The sequence below is a fragment of the Scomber japonicus genome, chromosome 23 (assembly GCF_027409825.1).
Source record: "Scomber japonicus isolate fScoJap1 chromosome 23, fScoJap1.pri, whole genome shotgun sequence".
Classification (NCBI taxonomy): Eukaryota; Metazoa; Chordata; class Actinopteri; order Scombriformes; family Scombridae; genus Scomber; species Scomber japonicus.
Genome location: NC_070600.1, coordinates 11,772,479 through 11,796,595, shown reverse-complemented (window position 1 = coordinate 11,796,595; position 24,117 = coordinate 11,772,479). Strand labels below are relative to the sequence as shown.

Below are 24,117 nucleotides of genomic sequence, written 5' to 3'. Positions count from 1 at the left end.
CACCATTTTGTTGGGTTAATCCCTTGTTTCAGTTGGAGAAATAGGCATTTCTCTTGCATACATTACACCGGTGCCTGCACATCCCATCCACACAAAGTGAAAAAGTACCTTGACGTCAAGACCCTCTGATGTAATGATGAGTGAAGTTTTATGTATCGAGGTCATACAGGTTTTTTTTTTGCCTGTCTCAGCAACTCCTTCAGCAGAGTGGAAATTCAGACAGTGGTGATGGGGCAGGTGAGGTTGGATTCAGGTTTAGTGACCAGTGGAAAACACAAGACTGAGTCTAGCATTAAAGGAGTCTAATCTCTTGGGAATGAAGTTGTTATTTGAAAGAAGTGTTTTGTTTTGTTTTGTTTTTTTATCTGATTTGAGCAAAATCTGCTGACTGAGAAGACTCAACAAGGGATGTTTTGACATAAAAAGTGGGCGAAAACTTAACCAACATCTTATTTCGACCGGAAAAAAACTACTAAAAATTTGCTGAGACAACTATGTAACCCCTGTGACAGCATCTAAAATGGGACACAATGCCTTGTGGCACCCGAACTGGCTCCAGCTGGGCAGTCACTGGAGCTGGGTGGGGCGAGGGAATGGGCACGAGAGTCCCCTCGCCCACCACCAAACCGAGCGTCATGCCTCCGAGCTATGCAATTATTTTTGCACTGCGTCCAATATCAACTTGAGAGCAATGCAAATTATTTAAGACGCGCTTTTCAGGGCTCGCAATTATAATAATGATGATCTCAATTAGCGTTGCCATTGCCTCGGACTATTTAGCAGGCAATTTTGCAGCCTGGGGGCAAGGGTCTTCTAGGGAGCCGACACGCATCGTCAGGTCAGAAGGGTTTGGAGAGAGAAAGGAAGAGACAGAGAGAGAGAGAGAGAAAGAGAGAGAGAGAGAGAGAGAGAGAGAGAGAGAGAGAGTCTGCACTCTCAATCAATAAACTGCGAGACTAGAGATATTTACCACCCAATCTCACGAGGGGACGGTTCATAAATTGACCTAATTGGTCAGTGTTGGAGATGAAATGAATGATACAAGGACACACTGTCTAATTTAGAAGGGTAGGATGTAAACCAGTTGGCCTCTTATACCATTGTGAGATCTAGGCTACAATAGTCCATGTCAAAGATGTTCAAGGAATAGTTTGACATGTTGAGAAAAGGCTTGCTTTGCTCAGAGTTGGATGAGTAGATAGATACCACCCTGCTGGTTAGCTTAGCATAAAGACTTCCATAACAATTTCCCTGAGAATCACCTATTCAAAAATCATCTCCTTATTTCAGCGCATTCTATTTCCCCCCAGTCCCATGTAGTATACTGCACTGCCACTGTATATTAGAGGGTCTTCTTTCCCCCCACCATTCATGTGGAAAAGGCTTGCATCACCAGCTACCCTTTCTTTTATTCATCGCACTGTAAATAACTCCACTTTATGAAAAGCAGCCAGTGTGACTCACGGATACCTCTCTAACCACAACCCATTATTATTTCATGGCCTTTGAAAGAAGGGTCTATAGCAGGCGCTCTCACACTTTAATGCCGGAGCTCCCTCTGATGTTGTGTAGTACACAGCGGCCCTTGTTGCACTCCGTATGCGATCCCTCACTTGAATTCACAAACACTTCCAAGTGCATAAATAGCATGGAAGACGAGTGCTTTGCGAGCTAGCTAATGCTCTGGAACGCCATTGCTGAGGAGATAACAGGAGCCTGCCATGGCTGATGCCTGGGACTGTCATCTGGGGGTAGGGGGGTGGGAGTGGGGGGTGGGGGGGTAACAAAAGTGTGCCTTTATGAAAAATGCTGTTGTTTTCTGACCTCTCATGGGGCATCATATGGTAAGGAAAAAGAACATGCATCAACGTTACGATTAAATGACCAGCGGACATGATTCAAAGGGTCCCACGATGTCCCTGAGCACCCTTTGGAACGTGTTGAAGTGCTCTCGGCATACAGGCGAGCTAATGGGCAACCTATTGGTCATGGTAGATTCAGTTTGAATCTCAATGAGGGTGTCAGTGTGTGGGTGCGCCATGACCGACAAGGTGTGGTAGGCCTGCTGGAGTTGATTTAGCCACATGGCCTGTCATAGTGTTTTACCAGTCAACATCCATCAATCCAAAAGGCTACAAGGCATGTTTTTTTTTTTCCTTTTGAAGTGTCAAGAGGAAACTGCCGTCTTGAAAATGGATGGAAAATGGGAGACGTCTGATGAAATTTCACATCTTTGTTTTCTCTACATGATGCAGAACCCTGATGGTAATAAGCCAGACTTTTTCTTTTTCGTTTTAACACGAGCATGACAACAGACTTAATAATGTGGTTTGTGCCAAAGCCACTTTTACAGTATGTAGCTCAGATATTAAGCCTAGCTGGGTTAGTCACTTCTTACAAAAGCTTTTCAAAGGTTCACAGCACTACTTCCGTGTGTACGAATGCAGTGGGCTTGAATCATACAAAGGCTGAACCCATTACAGGTCCAGAGGGGTGGGCAAACCAGTGCCTTGTCCCGCTCCTCTAAACAAGACTCTAGGTGCTGGAAGCTGGAACAAAGCCTTGTAACATATACATTAAACTTTAATTGTTTTTTTCCAACCCATTCCTTCACATCTCTGAAGTAGCAGCTCCTGAAACGTTAAAAGTGTAATGCCAGCTAGATTTTCATGGCTGTGCCTTTGTAGAATAAAAGATAAATGTGTAACAGTAGGGGGAGAAAATGACTCTCTGATGGTAGAGGTAGACAGTTGCTTTTTCAAATTCCAAGTTTTGGTCCTTTATTTTATTCAGCAGTGAAATGCCATGAATACAGAAAATAATAACGTCTGTTACAATTCTCAACCATGACCTTCTAATGTCAGAGAACCTTTAACGTATGGACACAGTACACAGTAATGAAAAGTATCAAAAAAAGTAGCTGAATCTCGATCAAAAAGGAAATCAAACAAACAAACAAAAAAAAAAAAGTTTTCACCAATTACATAAACATATGTTTGCTACAGTCCCAATTTACTGTATACATAGGGGGATCATATTCCCAATTATTAGAGAAGGATAGCAGTAGAAAGGATACATGACTCAACTGCCAGACATAATGCTTCATAAAGTATGCACAGAGGTACAAGCAATAAATACACACATTAGGTTAAGCCTTACAGCTACGCAAAGCAGATGCAGAAAAAGCAGGTTTGCTATTCTTAGCGAGCAATGAGAGAGAAACAGTAAAAATTCAGGTAAGTCAGAAAAGAAACACTGAGATTTTTTTTTCCTCTTAGAAAAAAGTCTGGTAAATTTATGGGTCCACCAACATTTTTTTACATAAGTATGCACAGTTATCAAAATACAGACAAAATCAACCCAGAAAATCCAGACAATCCTAAAATCTAGTGGAGGAGCAGATCGCAGTTCTGGAGGTCTTTCTGGTATTATGTGCAAGCAACTATTTTAGACATTTTTTTACTTAATTTATACAAAACCCATGCAAATCTACAGGTAATATGCATTCTGTGGCTGACAGGTTTTATCCCTCCCAAAACAGTATATCTGAGGTAATGCACTCCGATGCATTGTACGTATATTTAGGCCATCGTCCAGATGATTTTTATTATATTCTTTTTATTAGTTCTTGTTTCCAGTCCACCAAATGATTTTTAGACATGCATTTTTAAAACACAATATTCCCTTACAGGTAATCTATACATTATCATTCTACAAATGTTTGAGGACAACCTATTACAATGCAAATCTTCCATATCTTGACGCAGGGAATGTAAACGTTGGTTTGAGCCACGTCCTATGAGACAAGCGTAGTAAAGTGTAACAGCTCTTGTGGCATTCTAATAACTCGTGCAATCTGTCATAATTGTTCTGAATTTGTTGTGCAGAGGTAGAAGCTTTTAGAAAGCCTTTTTGGGTAAGTGGGAGAACCCTTTTTTTTTTTTTTTTCTTTTTTTTGAAAGACGCAGCGTCCTTTTTATTTGGTGTGATAAGATTATTAAGAACGTCGTCTTCAAGTCGTTTTGCTGACTCCAGCTAAGTATTGAAGGGATAAGCTTTGTTTCTGGGCCCAGGACCCTCTTGACGTGGAACTGGCGTGTATGTGTGTGTGTGTATGTGTGTCTGTGTGTGTTGTATTGTGTACTTCACATGCTGTGTTTGTACAGTACCGCAAGTGTCTGCGTATTAAGCTCTTACAGCCAATTTCTTGGCTTGGCTCAACACTTGAAAACAACATATGCACAGTGTGTTTCCATTTTGGTCAAAGCAGGCAGACGCGTTGCTCGTTACGGCACAATACAAAAGCCGTTAGTCGGTTCTTTGACAGCATACATTTTCTGCAGCTGGAGATTTAAACCGAAACAAGAAAAGTTGACAGACCAAAAGCTCAGGGTCTGTGTATGTGTGTGTGTCTGCTAGTCTCTGACAGGGTGTGTGTGGTTGTTTTAGCATTTCTTTATCCCATACAAGAGGAGGCAGAATTTTGTGTAACTTTGGTTTACTGAAAACAGAAATGACCATTAAAGCAACAACACTTTTCTAGATGACATTAGCTGTAAGGAAATGACGGGACATCGTCTCAACAATAACTACTTCTCTTTAGTCTCTATTAATACCAAGTGTGTTATAAAAAGCTGGCTACCTATACAGAATACACTGAGGCGTTATCAATTTGCTAACACCAGTCGTGTCTGTATAGTTCAGAAGCTGTGAACCACACAATGAGTATTTGATGACAAGTTAAAGCAAATCTCACCTAGAAAAGGTTAACCCTTCACCTTTGATATCCTCTTCTGCAATGGCTATTATTATTTGCTTTTACACGGTAACCAAGCCACATCATTTCATCTCAACTTGAAATTATGACTTATTTGGCTTCACTAGATATTTTTCATGTTTGGTTAGCGATGTTTTCAGTTTCGGTTTCGGCGCGGCTCGGAACAAAAACCGCCATGGAAATAAGACGTGACATTTTTTTTTTTTTTTTTTTTGACAGTCCCACTTAGAACGTTACATATTCACCAGGTTAGAAAACAAACGTAAAAATAAAAAACAATGACTTGATGTGTAATGCATAACAAAAAAGTAAAAAAAAAAAAAAAAAAAAAAAATCGAATTAAAATAAACTTCACAACAACACAATGATTCTGCACTTCAATTGAATATACAAATGCTTTGTTTTGGTCATGATCCACTTTTACAGTTAGCTGCTCTCTACCAGTCAAATCACCAGCACAAAAATGCCTGCAGTTCAAATATCACATTACTTTTTTACCTACATAATGCCTGGCAGAAAATCTCCAAAGTGGACGTTCTATGAGTTATCAAATTACACATCACATGTATTCCCCCATCCCCTCTCTCTCTTTCTTGTGATCATCTTTGTATAGGGCTAAATGAAACAATCCCAGAGGTTATTCGAAGGTAGTTTGCGGAACGAAAGCTTCTCTTTGTACTAGTTTAAAGTCACAGAAGGTGGACCAAGAGGAGTTTGGTGGCTTCTGTCTATAAGCTATTGGCCATTGCTAGTGTTGGCTTTGGTTTCTAGCTGTTGCCTGTGACTGTTTGCAGGTAGACAAAGCTTTAGAACAAGGAGGTAAGGAGAACAGCGAGAGGAAAATTATGCAGAAATGCATTCGTTTTGTAAATGGTGCTTTACACAAACAATTCTTTTTTTTCCCCCGAACTCAATTTCCAGTTTTTTTTTACTTTTAATCACAAACAGATAATAGACTGGAAGCCAACTTTTTTTTTCCTTTTTTTTTTCTTTTTTTTTGGACAGCTGCAACAACAGTCTTGGTACCGCAGTTCCGTTACTGGTGTGATTCAGGGAATGGCATTTACAGTTGGTGGTGTCTAAAATTATACTTTGAAATTAATGATGGTAAAAGGAAAGCTGAAAATAATATACTGGTTTTTCTTAATAATAGCAACATACAGGCAGTGACACAAATTTCTGAGACTACTCCTGTGCAAATGATAACAGAGCAACAACTTGAATTGAACCAGCAATTGTCTCTAGACATTAACAACTACTGTGGGTTGGATTATTCACAAACATAAAACGTCTTCCTTTTTGGCAGTATATGAGGCCGCTAGCTTTCAACGGAACATGATTTGCTCATTTGTTTTTTTTCCCCCATCCATGAGTCCATCATCCTTGTACTGTATGTGGCCACGCCATCTCTAATGAAATAGGTCTCAAAGAGTTTAATTTTTTAACCAGACATCCCATGCCTGTCATGTTTGGGGATCCCAAAGGGCTGCAACAAAGAGTTCCTTTGGATCAGTCTCCATCCGGATGCATGCTCAATAAATAGTCCCAGTGGTGAGAGAGAGACGAAGAGAGTCAGCTGTGGTTGCTTGGACTGTGGAGTGGTTTCTAGTCTTGCAGGAGGTCTGTGTGAGAGAAACAGTGCGGCTGTATGAAGGGATATGTCGACCAAAAAGGGTATCCTAGTCACTCCAGGTCCTCTGATAAGTTCCCTTCCTCCAGCTCCCGGTCATCGTCCAGCTCTGGACTGTGATTGGCTGTCGTCACCAGTGACATCGGACAGTCGTCGTCATCCATGTTAAGTGGCTCCTCCTTCACGTGAATTGGTGGCCTAAGACACAATCACAGTGGCGATACATTTTAGGATTTTTTTTGTTTTGTTTGAAACTGACAATGAATTCTGTTGTGTGCAAATGTTACATTCAATGGAAAACAACAGAGCGTATAAATACAGAGAAAAATCTAGTAGTAGAAATTATTGACACTGTATTAATATGACAAAGACACACTTATTCCCTTTACTGCACGCTGAATACAAAATGAACTGTTCAGCAAACAGATAAATATTTTGTTGCATCAAAAAGAGATGCCATTACATGCATTATCTAGTAAGAAGTAACAACCATGTTGTTTGCGAGACGCTAATTCGACATGATGCCTCACGTCTACTGTAAGTAAGCGCATGAAAATTGCATGAAAAACATGGCCCCTGTAAGGCCGATAAGCTGTGATGTTTCAGACATGTTTGGCATTTAAAAGTTTACTGATGACACCAGGTTGAAATACATGAAAAAGGAAAAAGGGGGAAAAAAACAGGCCACATGATAAATAATGGAGAATTTCTCATCCCTAAGCCCCCTGGAGCAAAGGCAGAGGAGAGGCTTTTTTATCTAGTTAATAGAAAGCGCAGCCACTCGTTAATATGCAGGGGCTGTGCATGTCGCTCCTCAAGAGGAAAAACCGGCAGCTAGGTTCTGCCATTAATCAACTTCAGACCCGGCAGTTCGCTCGGACACCATGATACATGTTTTTAACTCTAAATGGATGAATATCTTTAGCCAGTGTCAATAAGCACTGGGCAGAAAGCAGCAGTGCTGTGAGCAGGACGCCTCTCCCTTCAGAACAACAGAGGAGTGGGCGGAAAGGAAGGGAAAAAAGTGTTGGGCGACTAACAAGAATAATAATGCTGTCACACACAAACAAGGCATAACATGATCTGGGGCCCTAGTCAGGGAGAGGGGTTTGTGCCACGATGATAAATCTGACAAAACCTAATTATTTCTGACACATCGGATGCATCAGAAAATCCCCATAGACTTTGAAAGAGGAGAGTGGGGAGAGAGAGAGAGAGAGAGAGAGAGAGAGAGAGAGAGAGAGAGGGAGACTTATCAAGTAGTAGTACGTTAGGACGCGTCTCATGTCTCTCTCCTGGGTTGCCTTCATCAGTGGCAAGGGTGGGGGGTGGGGACTTTGAATTTTAAAAGGTACAGATAACTTTAATATTCAGAGCCAAATACTGTAAATTAATATTCTGATGTGGTGGGATGAGGAGAGGAGGCTGATCTTAGCAGGATGCTAGCAGAGCGATGAATATTTCTGTTTCTGTCCTCAGATTCATGGAGGCAGCCAGAGCCAGAAGAAAAACACTGCAGCCAGAGGTTACAGAAACAGAAAAACACTAACTCCAAAAATGGAATGAAAAGAATCATTAAAAAAAATCTGTGCCATTTTTGATTTGTAAAACATTGTTTTGTTAGTTTTGTGTATACAGTAAAATTAGATCATTGAAATTTTTAATCTTAGAAATCCTTACACATATTTACTGTAGAGGCCTGAGATACTTTTACAGATGTTGTAAGGATTTCCTGCTTTGATTCATTTATGTTGAATTTGTTGGTTAAACATCTTTCAATCTATCACTACTTGTGGTGGGTATTTTGTTTATTTTTAGCATTTATAGAATATATGATTCATCAGTTAAAGAAAAAAACATTTATCTATACTGAAAATAAATGCTAGTTGCAGCACAATAAGAATGCATACCTCGTTTTGTGAAATGCAAACACAACATGCACAATGTTGTCACTGCTGGTTTTTATCTAAACTAAACTAAACAAAAAAAACAATACATGAAAAAACCCCAAAAAACAACAAAAATTCAAATCATCTTTTAGTCCGCATTGCTTGAAAATGATAATTAGTCTGCACTTGAATGCATCACATTGATCAATAGGCACAACTGAATGTGAGACGTATCTCGTCTCTTCTCATGTGCTTTTAATATGCAGCTCATTAAGTGTTTGTGTGGCTTTGATGAAAAATATGCAGGACCATATTCACAGGCCTGAGCTTTCTGACACTTTATTAAAATATGTGGATGAGCCATTTAGTACTTAATGGCTAGCTGCCATTATTGAGTCACTCAGGAGTAAACGCTGGACTTTGCAGTGTAATAAATATGTGGCGCTTTGCAAGTGTGTGCGTGCTCTCGAGATGCCTGCTCTCACATCAATTGAAGATTAGCACTAGCAATCATGCAGAGGTATGTCAGAGATGCAAATAAGGTCATTAGTCCACAGGCCTAATGGTAGGTTGGGGGACAGGAGAGGTGGTGTGTGTGTGAGGGGGGGGCAGGTAGGGGAGATGAAGGCAAGGGTGAGGGGGGTGGGGAAATCAAAGACATTCATAACATCTCACTATGATTCATTAAATAACACCAAATAGGGGTGGTCACCAAATAATTAGAAGTGGCACCATTTTATTTATGTGGACGGTCACTTGGATACGTATTCTTATTATATTTTAAGTCCATTTGCTCAAATGAACCAGTAATTTTACAGTTGCAGAGTTTTAAGCTTTTCTGGTGTACAGTACTGCTTCTTTTAAGCATACCCCTTAGGGTGTACAGTGGTGTAATGCACAAGCACACGCACACACACACACGTGCACACACACACACACACACACACACACACACACACACACACACCCAGCATGGCCTGGGGCGATCTAGTTTGCGGTTAAGCAGCTAGCATTTACCCTTAGACGTTGAGGGGAAGGAGAGGTTTGTCTAATTGTTGGATTTACTTGGTTGTGCTGAGGAGTCCTCTCCTGAGAAAGGCCTTTAAAGGTGATGTACTAGTTAGTTTAGTGCTACAAGCCACTCCATTATTTAAACACATCCTGGAAAAGCCAGTCATGACACATTTCTTCCATTTTGAGGTTGTCGTGGCTGTGTAAAGGCAGGCGGGGGTGAAGGTGGGGTGGGGGGGTTGGTTATAGAGGGATGGATGCATCTCATCCTCCAAAGCCACTCATGTCAGTGTCAAGGCAGTGTAGCCAGATAGAGTGATGAGAAGATAAAGCAAGAAAGAAAAGAGAAAGTCAATGCTGTCCTGTTATTAAAAGTTAAATGACCTGGGGAAGTGGTAACACTGGGATTCTGTCTACAGCTGGGCAGATTTGCTCCACTTAACACCCCATTTCAGAGAGGGGTAAACACGTCCAAATAGATTAACGTACTGTATAGACGTCTGGTAGTATTAACCAAACACTTTTCTCTCCTCTCAGACACACTCAGAGAGACGTGTGGAGCCGGAGTGCATCCTTTCTCCATTACAGAAGTGGTTTAGCTAATGTCGGCTGACTTTACAACACAGGGCACTGATGGACAGTGGATGCTTATCATTAATGTGTAATATCTGTATTTGTCTCAGAATATGTGTGTGTGTGTGTGTGTGTGTGGGGGGGGGGGGTTCAGAGAGACCTGTGTGACATCACTGGCTCAGGTGGAGCACATTTGGTCTCAGACATTCCTGAAACTCACATGAGATCAATTTTTAAAAACACTCTCTTTCTCTCTCAGCTCCATTAAAACAGAGATGGGAAAGGGAGCGATTTTTAGAGTAATTAATGCTACAGCTGCTAAATATTAATAGGAACAGTCTTGCATAAAATATGGCAGCTAAACCCCTACAATGCAGACAGTGCTGTAATTAAAGACAAATGTGTAATAGAATCTATTTATAGACTAGAACTAACTGTTATCCAAAACGTCAGGTACTGTATAAGCACAGTGGCACTGAAATTACCACGGCAGTGAGACAGGAAGGGAAAAAAAGGTCTGCTTATGATACAATACATGGTATAAATTGAACCTTGCCCTCAGGTCATGGCATACTGAAGAAAATACTGGTACGGTGGGTTAAATATCAGGCAATTAAACTAACAAAGGGCATAAGGACACAGAGTGAAGTCAGTGTAGGTGGATGGTTCAGCGTGTTCTTACAGTCTCAGACAGGTACTCATAAAAATGTGTGATGTGTGAGTCTGTGTCTCACAAATACTGCAGTGCAGTGAGTATAATAGAGTCTCTTGGGTTCAGGTTAGGCGACCCCTTTGACCCACTGGCCGCTTTTAATGCAGATCAATTCATGTGTATTATTAAGGCATCATTTTTTTTACTAATATTAAAAATGAAAAACAGTGTATTTTTTTAAGGAGCTTAATTTAAAAGGCTATTGACCAGATTGTGTGTTTCCTGCTTCGTGAAAACTGTTAACCACATTTTTATCATAAATGATGTCCTCTTGTGAAAAGAATAACTTCTTGTGATACAGAGTGAAGAGAAAAATTGAGTCCCTGAATTATAAAAATAGTTAAACTACAAGTAAATGTTTAAACTACTAATTATATTTTTAAAAACACAGATTTTTGTATTACTGAAAATAAAAATGAACTGAAAAAAAAATATGCATACAGCACACACACATGTATGCAGAATGATTGAGCTAACAGGGTGTAATTCTTCTGCATGCAAGAACTTACATGTGTACTGGTGGGGAATATCCGGGGCTGCTGTGTCCATTGGTGTCCAGGTGGTCAAGTGAGCCGTTGAGCTCCTCGTGGGCGGACTGCAACAGGGTAGGGGGGCTGCCACTCAGCGTACCTGGGGGGCTGATACCCAGCAGTCCTGGCGGGCTCCCGCCCAACAGTCTGTGTGGACTTCCGCCCATCAGTCCAGACGGGTCTCCACCCAGAAGGCCGTGGCAGCTGCCTCCCATCGGACCTGCGGAGCTGCTGTTCATGAGGCCAGGAGTCCCCAGCAAAGGCAGGGAGGTCTCTGCCAGGGCAGCCTGCAGGAGAGGGAGACACAGAGAGAATATTTAGAGATCAAACAGGATGGGTGCAGGTGAGAGGGAGGTAGGGGTGTGATTGGAGATTGTTAAGTGTGAGATGAGGGAAAAGATAAGAGCATCATCTTGTCAAAAGGTAAATAAAAGTTCAAAACAAAGGGTAAAAGGCAGGTCAGGTGCATATATGGAGAAGGAGCAGAGTAAATAGTCATACAAGAGGCTGGTAAGAATATGATGTCAATGAAGTTTACTCAAAGATTTAACATAGTAATTATTAAAATACAGTTGCCTCAGTCTAAAGCTTTTTTCATTTTGTTGCAGGCTATTTTCCCCCTCATGACACCTTGCTGACAACTACCTCCCCCCAGCTGCCATTCATATGCCCTTGTGTGGTGTGGCTATTAAAAAAAAGTCCCCCCAAAACTTTACCTCAAAATAATAAAAACTCCTGACACTTTCGCCTGCTGCGCATTAAAGTTATATACAGTGATTAAATTTTTAAAGTTTTTGCCATGAGCACCTCGCCGGCATACACTATGAAGCCAAATCATTTATGACAGCTTAGATAAATATTAATGCACATGCCCTTGCATTTGCACATGCCGCTATCAATCTAGGGTGGCTGCCACAGCTGAAAGGAGGAAAAAAGAACGTAAAGAAAGAGGGAGAGTTGCTTCCAGATTTGACCACAGGGTGGCCTTCTGAGTCTGATGGAGTAACAGAGAGGGAGAGAAAGAAAGAGAGAGAAAGATGTGAGAGGAGAGGTACAGAAACACACGGGCAGAAAAAAAAGGTACAAAAAAAAAAGAAAAAAAAAAAGAAACTTTCCTGCTCGTATGAGTGTGGGTACTTCTACAGTACACAGGAACCTCACTCATTCAGCCACTTAATTGATCAGTCAGTCAAGCAGCAGTCCTGGCTGTCAGTCAAGTAAACAGGCAGCTGGTCATGTGGTGGTGCTTTGAGGCTTTTTGTTCATACCTGTAAACTGGCGTTTAGTGCAGTTCCATAGCCAAGACTGGAGGGCAGGTTCTTGACAAGAGATGGGCTTCTGAATATATTATAAAGAAAGCAAGAAAAAAGAAACTGAAATTAATTCTCAGGTTAAAAAAAAAAAAAAGAATACACATATGGTATGCACACACTGGAGATTGTGTAAAGTTAATTTTCTCATGTGTCATAGCAAGGAGATTAAAGAGTCTATATAAACAAAGAAAGCACAAGGGCAAAGTGTGTTTCAGAGAGGAGGACAGAATTCAGGCCCTGTGATTTTCTATGATCTTCCAGTCATCAATGACCTTCAGATCTAGATCTAAGGAGAGGTGACAGAATTCGTACCCTGTGATCTTCTGCGACCTGCGTTTCTGGTACTCCACCTCATCTACCGTCCACACGGCCCCTTTCACGTTCTCCACGCGCACAAAGCACTTGTGCAGACTGAGGTTGTGGCGAACGGCATTCTGCAGAGAGTGATGACACACAGGTCAGAGGATGAGGTAGAACGAATCACATTCATTCATTATCCGTCAAGAAGAAAAAAAAAAGTGAAGGCTTGGAAATTGATTTTTTTTTCTTGCATTTTGAAGAAATTCTTAACATTCACGCACCATTGATTTAATTAGTAAAAATTGAGTGAAAGCGAATGCTCTTACAAGTCCTGCACACAGTACATATCAATCAGAGTAAGTAGGCTAAAAGGAGGTAATCAGCATAGCGAATGGCTTATGGTGGTGACAGAAGTGGTAATGCCGGCCTTGATAATGGTGATGTCAGTAACCCTTTCTGCTCCAGAAAAGCATTGCTCTTAATGGACACATCGTTTTAAAGATGACAGAATTGGAAGAAAAAAGACAGTCATCAAGAGGCCCGTGTGTCTCACTGTGTGTGTGTGTGTGTGAGAGAGAGAGAGTATGTGTGTGTGTGTGTGTGTGTGAGAGAGAGAGAGAGAGAGAGAGAGAGAGAGAGTATGTGTGTGTGTGTGAACAAGCACAGAGCATTAAGCTTAACTGTATCTGACATCTATATGTCCAAATATTCTCTATGTGCTGTCACATACATGCTTACATGACACAATTATCTTTAAATTAAATGTATTATCAAAGCTGTTTAAATCAAAACAGGATATATCTTTCACAAAATAAATCAGTATTTTTTTTTTATTAATTACAAAATATGGAATACCTATCGGAAAAAAGCCCTCTTATATTAATATGACCATATGACCATAATTAAAACATGCATCAGACTCTACAAATAATAACCTTGGCTTTAATATCCCTGCCTCTCATATTTATCATCTCCCTTTGCTTGGTGTGTACTGCTCTTTCTCTAAGAAAAAGGGATTCAGAAAAAAAGAAAAAAGAAAAAAAAAACTCATAAGCAGATCTCGCATCTGACCTGAAAATCCCAGGATTTGATTGATCTTAATGCCCATGGCTCTGAATATGATAATTTTAATATTAATGAGCAAATGAGCAGTTTTATTATGCATGCTATATAGTTAGAACTAATAAGCTTCTGGGTGAGAGAAAAAGAGAGAGAGAGAGGAAAAGTGGGGTGGGTGGTGGTTGGGGATGGGGGGGGGGGGGGTGAGCGGGGTAGATCCCTCTTTTGAGCTGATGAGACCAAGTCGAGATATTAACCTACCTTTCATTTCTTTTCTTTTCTTTTTTTTAAAAACTAATTCTCTCTGTTAATCAAATGACAAGCCAATCGCTGATCATCCCACTAATGCTTACAAAGGGAATTGTGGAGCCGTAGATGTAAATAGATCACCTTGGTTATTGTGCAGGGTGAGAGATACTGAGACTAGATATTTCTAATGTCACTGTGATATCATTGCTATTGTAGCATGAGAACAGAACTTTTTTTTTCAGGAAACTTGAAAGAAAGAAAAGATTTGAAAGGTAGATATACTCGATTGCGGTTGTGTTGTTTGTGCTGCGAAAGTAACAACCTCTCCGAGAACATATCATGTCATAACATTATTACACAGCAAATCATGGTGCGCACTGTACCCAACAAACTGGAAAAGGGCACATATCTTTTTTGTATGCCCTCCTGTATTGGTGATCACACGCCCATGTGCTCATTTGCATCCCAAATCCAAATTAATTCACTTTGCTAAATCTAGTGCTGCACCATGTCTTGCATGCTGATGAGCGGCTGGTGAGTTTTCCCTCCAGTCCTCTGTGCAGCCACAAAGGCTAAAGGCGGCTAACGAATGACGTGGAGGGGGCACGGGATGAAACACTGCAGACACTGACGCTTAGCGAGGCTTTCTTTATCAGCAGGCAGACACACTTCGGGTTAAAACATGTGCTGCGGGAAAGACATTTTTTACCATCTTTGTGGAGGGAGACAGGACAATAAAGTTGTAGGGACAGATATACAAATGGGCTCTTTTGTGTGGGTAATTAAAGAGTGCTCCCTCCATGACAGGCCAATTCTCACATTCCTCCCTGCTTTAGTTCCACATGAACACACCCTTAACCCCTCTCTTAGACACAGCTTACGTGTTTGTGCGTGTGTGTACATGTGAGCTCGCGTGTGCACGCATCTTTGGCCTAGACTCTAACCCCTTCACACGGCTGAGAGTTGGTTAACAGGCAAACAGCCATCTTTCTTCCTAATTAACCAATGATATGCAAGAGAAGGTGGTTTTCAGGAGTAGGAGGAGGGGTGACTCTCTTAACAAAAGGTGCTGATGATGGAGTGGCTGCTGTATAATTAGTGCGTCAGAGCCCTCTCCTCTCCATGCCAAGCCTCGGCTATTAATTGCACCAAATTAAAAAACGATATCTGAGGCAGAATAATTCTTTCAGCTGTCATTTCCAAATAGAAAAGGCGGAATAGTGGAAAAAATAAATAAGAGAAAGAATGGGGTCTGTTCGAGAGAAAGGTTAGAAAGAAGAGGTGAGGAGTAGTAATCGCTCGCTGCTGTGTAAGTATACACTTTCCTCAGGGTTTGTTTTTGACTCCAGTGAGAGGAAAGTGTACTCTTTACTGTAAGAGGAGTGAAAGGTCAGGGCGGGGTGAAGGTGGAGGGTTCCTCAAGGTTACCTTCCAAGTCGCAGCGTTGCGTCTGAAGTAGGCGAACGTGCGTGTGAACCAGCTGTAGATTTCATTAAGCGTTAACTGCATGTCGGCAGAGTCCATGATAGCCTGAAATGAGATGACATCAAATAATGGTTTACTAACGAGACCACGTAACTGACACACACACACACACTCACTCACACACACACACACACACAGACGGATTGAAAGAGGAGAGAGAGCTGCCATGATTCATGCCGCAATTAATTTTAATCTAATCAGGCAAAGTTAATTTATTTCCCACTCACCTGTCTTATGAGGGTTGCATAAGTAAATGGCGGTCTGACATCTGCGTTCTTATAAAACTCGTAGTTTGGGGCGATCTCTGGAAAAATAAATACTGTGTCACCACCTGAAATAATTGGTAAATTTTATTCCTTTAGGTATTGCATTTACTCAAGGTTTCATCAAATTAAAAGGGGGGGGGGGGGAAAGGAGAGTGGGGGGAGAAAAAGAGGGTGGGGGTGGGTGGGGGAGGTTAGAGGGGGCACATCAAATCAGCATTTTCCATGTCTAACAAAATGCATTTTTAATTAATCTCTCTCGTGAGAGATCTTAAACACTAATACATCCATAAAATGAGATCTGTGTAGTTAGTTATGGTGAAGTTGAATAATTTATGTGTCTTCACACTAAACACAGAGTGTAAATATAAACATCAAAGACGGACCGTTTAAAATGCAAAGCTTAATACACGGAATGTCTTAATGTAATAAATATTGTATTTTTTTCACCATTATTTGAACTTAATTAACATTCATGTAATATTTATGCACAGAGGAAGTTCTTGTCTATTTACATATAGAGTGATTAAACATAGGCTTGCTTTTATAAACCCACCAGACATCTCACATTTGTAAGACCAACAAGCCTCTGTGGCTGTGTGTGTTTATGTCAGTGTATATATGCATGCGCATGTGCACTGTGTGGGTGATGTCGTGTGTGACGTGTATGTGAGGAGAAGAGTGTTCGATTATGGGATGAGTGCTATTTATAGTGTGGTGCCAGGTTTGAGGTATCTCACATCTAATTGCCAGTTTCAACAAATAATTAATTTTAAATACAAATTCAGCTTAAAGGGAAAAATCAGCGGCACAATTGAGAATCAGAATGTGAGCTGAATGAACATGTTACACCCCAACCTCAAAGTGTATCAAAGTGAGTGTGTGTCTGTGTGTCAAGGTCAGAACTGATTAATTTAATTGCAATTTAGGAGGTGAATTCTCCTCAGAATCCACACCTTTTGTGGACTTCTACTAGTATTTTTACATTTCATCTACACACTGTGAACATATTGGCTTGAACGTGAAGTATATATGTTACATGCAGTGCTGAGTAGTTGGTCCTACCTGACGACAGAGGCATGGAGTATTTGTCAGAGTGACGTCTGCGCATGGCTCCCATACTGGGGACGTTTGCTCCGCCCAGTACTGATGGCACCTGGGGCATGGCAGCCATTGGTGTGATAGGTGCTGTGGGCGTGGTTGGTGTCTGAGGTAAGTTGGGGGGCGATACTGAGGGCAAGTTCTTGGACATGGTGACGCTGGACACCAAGTTGAGCTGGGATGCAGGAAGACGGAGCGTAGGCGGTGGGTGGGAAAAAGACAGACACGTAGGAGGGAGGGGGAGCAAGAGAGAGAGAGAGAGAGAGGCAGGCATTATTTTGTGGGTTCTCTGACAGAGCTGAGTGTCTGCTCCCCTCCTCTCTAACACAGCTGTGTTTCCACTAACAAGGCTCGTGGAGAGGAGCCAGCCCATCTCCACTAATTACAACCACCAAATTGTATCATAAGAATTCTAATTAGAGCACGCTGTTCAAGATTATCCAACGATCAGCCTCCATGTTATCCCGGCCCCATCTCTCTTTATCTCTGTATTTATCACTCCCTCCCTTTCCCCTCCCTCCTTCTCTACCTCCCCCACTATAGACACCCACAATCCTTTCATGCTTAAGAAATGGCTGGTAAAATCTCATGTTTGCTGTAGGTGTGAATGAGTCAACAAATGTCATCCGACCCTGCTCACTAACCACAAGACAGCTGTATCTCAACAGGATTCCTTTCTTTCTTTCTTTCTTTTTATACTGTGGTCATACTCATAATCAGGTTAATAGAACATAATATAATCCTGTTCAAATATGTTTGTGATCAAGAAGAACTCAGGGCTATGAGGGCATGACAAACTTCTACTGTATTAGCGTTGCAATAAAGTTCATATCTTAATCCACATCTCATATCAATGCCCAGCACTTTTTGAACCTGGATAATTTATATGAACTCATTCACACCAACAGCAAAAAATCCTGTTGTACTCTGCTTCAGAGTAGAAGAGAGCCCTGACTAAGAAAACCAAGCATGCAGAGGGTAGCTACAATATCTTTAAATATAGCTTCACTTCATTGGTAGAGTTTGATAAAGGTGATGGATACTCTAGTCTAACTGACTTGATGCCCTGATGGTCATTTTTGATTGTAACAAATAATCATTTGAAATGATTACAGTTAGAGCACATTTAGCACCACTGATGCAGTCTGCATTCTTAAAGTAACATTGACAGGGCACTTAAATGTGACAAATACTGCACTGACAGTTATTTAACATGTTAAGCAGTTTCTCGGAGCACGAGGACACTCCACACACATACACACACACACACACACACTCACTCTCTTTGTCTCTTCCTCTCCCCCTAACAATCAAGGACGAAGAAGTGTCAGTTACCTCTGGCATGCATGCCAACTGTGCTCGCTAATCGTCCAGCTTTTCCACCACTTTTGCGTTCACTTCCCAAATCTCATGTGAGAGGCTCTAACCGACTGGAAATTTCCTAACTGACCTTTAAGTCTCTGCGCTAATTTAGTTGGAATGGTAATGACATCGTTACATATTCAAACCAAATTGCCTTAATTGTGAGTCTACAAGTGGAATGCATCCGTCGCGAGAGTTTGAATTAAAACCGACTTGAAAGACGGAGGGGGAATGAGGGGGCCAAAGGCACTGAGCGATGGAGGGGCGAGGGCGAAGGGAAGGTATCCTCGGCCATTTGTGGCATGTGTTGATAAATACGATAAAATGTCAAGTTTGAGATACTCTGGCCGGATGCAGGGGTTTTCAAATGATAATTATATGCCCACTTAGCTGTAATGAGCTGCTACAGTGATGGGGTGGGACAATGGCTAGTTGCATACGCAGGCTTCCACTGAGCACAGAGATAGGATGAGAGTTTGGAGGCTGATGAAAATTAAATACATCCACTGCCACTCTGTATCAATAGGTCTCATTGCTTATATACAGTTAATTCCCAGAAATACCCAAAACAATCTCATTTTTTCAATGTATGTGAACATATGACTAATTATACCAGGGCAAAGTGTAAAATAATTTCCTGTAACTACTGTTTTTAGTTCTCTTTTGACAGACTTGCACACCACACACACTTGACCGCTAGAAAGTAAATATGAATTCATTTTCTCTATCAGGTGTGCAGTCATGGGAGTAAAAATGTGCAAATCTCCACGTAATTCACAGTGAGTGAGGTCACAACAGTGTGACTGTGGGTTGAGTATCTTGTATGATTGCTCATTCTCAAACCAGACACTCAACTGTGAAATATCAACTATATTATCCTCAAAGGGGAATTTGATAAACATACTTGCATACTGTGTGGCAGAAAACATTTCAAAATATGCAAACTAAATGTGTTGGAGAGTGTGTACGGGCATGTATATTTATAATGTTAAAATATAATTTCCTGTCCTTTTTGTAGCCTTTTCATCTACAAGACACAGTGGAAAAACCCTGACATGTTTGCAGGCGTGCAATCCCATTTTGGCAAAACAGAATTGATTACACTCAAACTGATGGAGGAGTGTACACTTTGTCACCTCTTGCTCATCTGAATACATACTCGAGGTTAGGAGAAAGAGAGAAAAGAGAGAGAGAGAGAGAGAAAAGGGGGGAGAGAGAGAAAGATCTTATTATTCAGAACTAACTTTGATTCTCATCCATCCATGGCATGGCCAAAAGGTAGCATTTAATGAAGTGCGATTCAAAGAATAAATGGGGTCATACTGGAGACAGTGCACCGGTGTCTTGTATTTGCCAGGCATTGGCTGTTCATGGGCTTCACTAATGAAAAAATAGGGCTCCTGATAGGCTAATATGTCCAGACTTTTCATATTTGTTAAATGATGGGTTGTTTGTATCTGTCATGCTCATGATTCATCTCCCATTGAAATCTATAACAGAGGATACACCCACATGTATTTTGGACTATTACTCCATGTGCCCAATCTTCATCTTACCTCCTCTTAAAACCGGGGGAGCCTTAAAACTGAGGACTTAACTGTTCGTTTAAGAATTCTGTCTGAATTGCCCCCACCATCAAATGCAATTAGCTGCTCTTTCATGTGTGCTTTATGTAATGCAATACTTCATTAGCATCATTCATTCATATTCAGGCATGGATTATAGGCTGCAAATTCTTTATTGGACGAGATGGAACCAAGCTGCTGGAGTTTTGAAGATTAAAAAAAAGCTACAGAGTAAGAGAGAGAGAGAGAGAAAGAGAGAGATTGAATAATAAAATGGGAGTTTGATTCCTGATGGAATTATGGGATAATTATGCTATCTTGTGATTATCTACATTCTATGATGAGAGGTGATGAGGAAAATTATTCTATTGAAAGTAGGCACTTACTAAGCAGCAGAAACACGCTAACAATGTTTTGCTCTCAAATATTTCAAAACGTCTAAAATTGGAAGGAAATAATGTTTGCAATAATGTATCATCCTAATATTAAATTCAAATATGGGTTGGAAGAAATGCATTTATAATCATACAATCTAAAAGTAAACGGCAAGAGAAAGAAAACCTAGAGTGACATAATTTCTGCTGTCAATGACCCCTTTTACAATTTGGGATTTTTTTTTTTATCTGTAACCAATTTCAGCAGCATTGTGGGTATTTATGTCAACATCACATCATCTTCACCACTGAGCTGTAATTTTCAGGTGTTTGTTGTTAAAATTACATATCTTCTTCTCTCTCATTCCAGTTTTTGAGTGCTCCTCCTGCCAGCGAGCCAAACAGTCATCAGCAGCCAACAGGTTGTTTTGGCTATTATATCTATCACAAAGAAATGACCCTGCGTTTTAGCCAAGGACTCCATGGCTTTGCCATCTAATACACTTCCAAACTATTGTCCTCTCACGGCGCACAATACCTGATAAGAAGCAGATGTAACTCTGTATTACAAATCCCATTCCCCCTTTCATCTTCTTTCGCTCACTCACACAACTGCCAGGTGGTTAAACTGTTCATTTTATGTGTGTGTGGGGGGGGTCTCATTCATAGCCAAGCCTGTTTACAGTAGCCAAAGCAATATGCACTCACTGGTTTGGGAGATGACTTGGGTTCCGAGGGCCGCATGTGCAAGTGGGTCATCATCGCCTGAAGACGCTCACGTTCTTTAGAAAGCTGTTAAAAGAGAAGAAGAGAGTACATTAGAGGAGATTAGAGTGGAGGAGAAGAGAGGAGAGGAGAGGAAAATGACAAAAGATTGAGAATAAAGACTATGAGACATACGATTGAGGTGGTAGGGGAGGTAAAGTAAGAAGAGAAAAAACAAAAGTAAGAAAGAAAAGGTTTCATGTAAGCCAAGTGGGAATGATACAGACAGTCCTGGTGATGTAAGGAGAGTATTAGAGGCTGGGGGAAGGCGAGGGGATAAGGTACAGGCAGGTCAGGCAAAACAAATAGCATTTCATCTTTTTGTCAATAGCAGAATTTAGGTCAGCGAGGCTCTGACAGTAACAAGCTAGTTGGGCCATAAATTAGGTGGTCCTGAGTGTCTGCTCAAAGTCCTGTGGACACTGTTAGGGGGATGGAGCGAAGCCAGCAGCTGCTGAGAGGTGAAGGGGTCTTCCAAACAGGGTTCCAGTCGGCCCCGCCTCCCTGGTCCAGTTAGTGGCCCCAGCCTTTGCCTATCATCAATCTAATTCACAGGGAGTGACAGGGACCGGACCATGTGAAAGGCTCAACCCCCCACACCCTTCATATACAGTACACACAGAGGGACCAGTGCAAACACAAAGAGAAACAGACAAGCAATGCAGACATGCACACACACACACTCACACACACAGAGCTGGGCCTCATTACTACTGGCGGCTCTTGAGGAAAAAAAAAGAGGAAGAGAGGGATGAAGGGAGTAAGAAATGAAAGAAAGGGAGAGAAGAGAACAGACAGGACAGGCAACACAAGTGCACCACTGTAATTGGTCACACTGTATGGCGCAAGCTTCGCTAGTTTTGTGTTTCAATGAAAAAAGAAAAAAAAGAAAAGAATTTTGGATTAAATTAAATAACGAATGAATCCTTTTCTATGTTTTCTTTATTTTTTCTTACATGTCAACAGAATTTATTTTCTTTTGAGACCTTCCAGATTCCAAACAATTACCGACAAACTGTTTATCCGACCAGAAAATAACTGCAGGAGGAAATGCTTGGCTTCAAGCAGGCTGGGTTATTCTGGTAGAACACAGGCAATGGAGGGAGAGAACAGTTGGAGCTAGATCTGTCTGTACTGTATACCCTACAACCCTGCCAGTATATTACTAATATTTCTAAGACTATTGATCCTTTATTTAATAATGTTAACTGTATTGAGGAAAACTGCTCAGCTCTGACTGTGTAAAGCCAGAAGAACTACCATAACGTGCTCGGGCCTGGAACTTTATTTGAGTCTAGTTTAAAACATACATATCTATTTGTTTCTAAAGGAATAGGAGCAGTTGTCGGCAGTGCTGAGTAATAATGTCGCTCAATCAGCGCTCTCATTATCTAGCCAGCATGACTTCTTAATAAGGTCACGCTCCACCTACTGAAAATAGTTCCCTCCTTTTGAGCTTTCTTCAGGTGCAAAGTGCAGTTAATTAACACAGCAGACCGGGAGAGATGCGCTTGCCATTAATTGGAAAGAAAAAGAGAGAGAAAAAAAAGAAAGCAGAGAAAATAAAGCACACGCTTAATTCAATTAAAACAGCCATAATGGCTTTCGTTGTAAGGCCTGAGGATTCCTTTGTTTAGTGGCTTTGTTGAATTCAGCAGGTCCTGCTTGTCTGGAAGTATTAAGCAGACCACAGTATGGCCTTTCTCTGACTCACACAACTTTCAAAAAATAAAGTTTTGACTTGATGATTAAGTCAGTACGGTAAAATGTGACAATGGTAAAAAGGTAACAATACAACTACAGTATATGCATAAGAGAAAACTTACTTGTATTTCCAACTGCTGTACGACTTGCATCTGGACTCTACACTGGGCTGTGCTCCGATCATCCAAAGCATGTTCATTGTTTAGGTGCCTGGAGATGGAGAGAGGCCGACAGAGAGAGAGAGAGAGATGTTACACACCAGGTTGAAAATCTAACAAATCAGTCAAAGCCTGCAGACGACAGAAAAATCGTATTCATTTTTAACATGATCAAAATTGTCAAGGATGATAATTACAGTATCAACTTCACTACTGTTTAGTTTTAATGATAATATTTCTATACTAGGACAATTATCTATAGGATACTGTTGGGAACCATTGTTCCACTCTGAAATGAGGTAATTAGAAGTAACATGACGGTGTGTGGTGCCATGTTTAACATGACAATAGGCCTGAACCAGTTTGGATGGCTAATTTCAGTGCCACCCTGAGCGCTGCTTTCTACTGAGAATAAAAGATGCTAGCCAAGCAGAATCGCTTTGTCTCCTTCGTTTACTGAAAACAATACACACAATTTAACACCAGCAACATTTGACACACAAAAGCAACTGAAGGTGCATTATCCTGCAGTAGACATATTAAATGTATCTGGTGTGTTCGCCTCATTAGAAGAAAAAGGCAGCCAGACAGCTATAACAGTCAATGATGGTTTTTGTCTTGATTGGATTTCGTCTGTAGGACACAAAAGAGCCTCGCCATTAAGACAGACCTTTATTCCCCGTAAAGCACACATGCAGACACACACAAATATGTGCGCACATACACACAAAAACACAGTACACAAATATGGGGCGAAAAGGGGTTTCTAAAGTGTTGTGATGCTGGGTAATGAGCCTCTATCTAAATGATCATTGGTGACAAACTCACAAAGCAAGCTTTGAGGAGGCAGGCTTATGAAATGCCAGAGCTGCCACTTTATCTCCAGTAATTATAGGTTAGCTTGCAGACCCTTCAATGATCATTTACAGCGCTGCCTCCAGTGCATTAAAGGGAGTACAAAATCTCACTCTCTCTCTCTGGCTTTCACTTTATCTTAGAACACACACACACTCATTTACAATGATCATGAACTTGCACAAACACTGATTGGCACACAAAAACGTATGCGCACACACAGAAGTACACACTCCCACCACATACAGTACTCCTCTACTCTCTTCCAAAGCTCTCTCTTCTTGTTTATCTGCAATGTGCAAAACAAGACAACTCATTGAGCCGGCTTCACTCGGCCTGCCAATCAAAAGCTGAATAGAACATTTGTAATCACAATAGCTCTGTACCTTTCAATTATACAGAACACATTTAAAACCATTCCATCCCATTCCTGCTTATGCTT

General features: G+C 41.0%; 1 protein-coding gene across 6 annotated transcripts in view; it reads right to left on the bottom strand.

Moving 5' to 3' along the window:
- Positions 1–2,716: 2,716 nt before the first annotated feature.
- Positions 2,717–24,117, bottom strand: part of foxp2 (forkhead box P2) — a 104,645-nt gene continuing 83,244 nt past the window's right edge. For 5 of the 6 annotated variants that reach the window (XM_053314119.1, XM_053314124.1, XM_053314120.1 and 2 more), the window contains 9 exons: positions 22,785–22,872; positions 20,902–20,985; positions 16,857–17,067; positions 15,756–15,859; positions 15,472–15,573; positions 12,748–12,869; positions 12,391–12,460; positions 11,102–11,409; positions 2,717–6,605 (listed from right to left, as the gene is read on the bottom strand). In XM_053314119.1, the coding sequence (XP_053170094.1) occupies positions 6,461–6,605; positions 11,102–11,409; positions 12,391–12,460; positions 12,748–12,869; positions 15,472–15,573; positions 15,756–15,859; positions 16,857–17,067; positions 20,902–20,985; positions 22,785–22,872 (1,234 nt within the window). In that variant the 3' untranslated portion in view covers positions 2,717–6,460. The remainder of the gene's footprint in view (positions 6,606–11,101; positions 11,410–12,390; positions 12,461–12,747; positions 12,870–15,471; positions 15,574–15,755; positions 15,860–16,856; positions 17,068–20,901; positions 20,986–22,784; positions 22,873–24,117) is intronic. The other variant, XM_053314123.1, reaches the window with a different exon arrangement.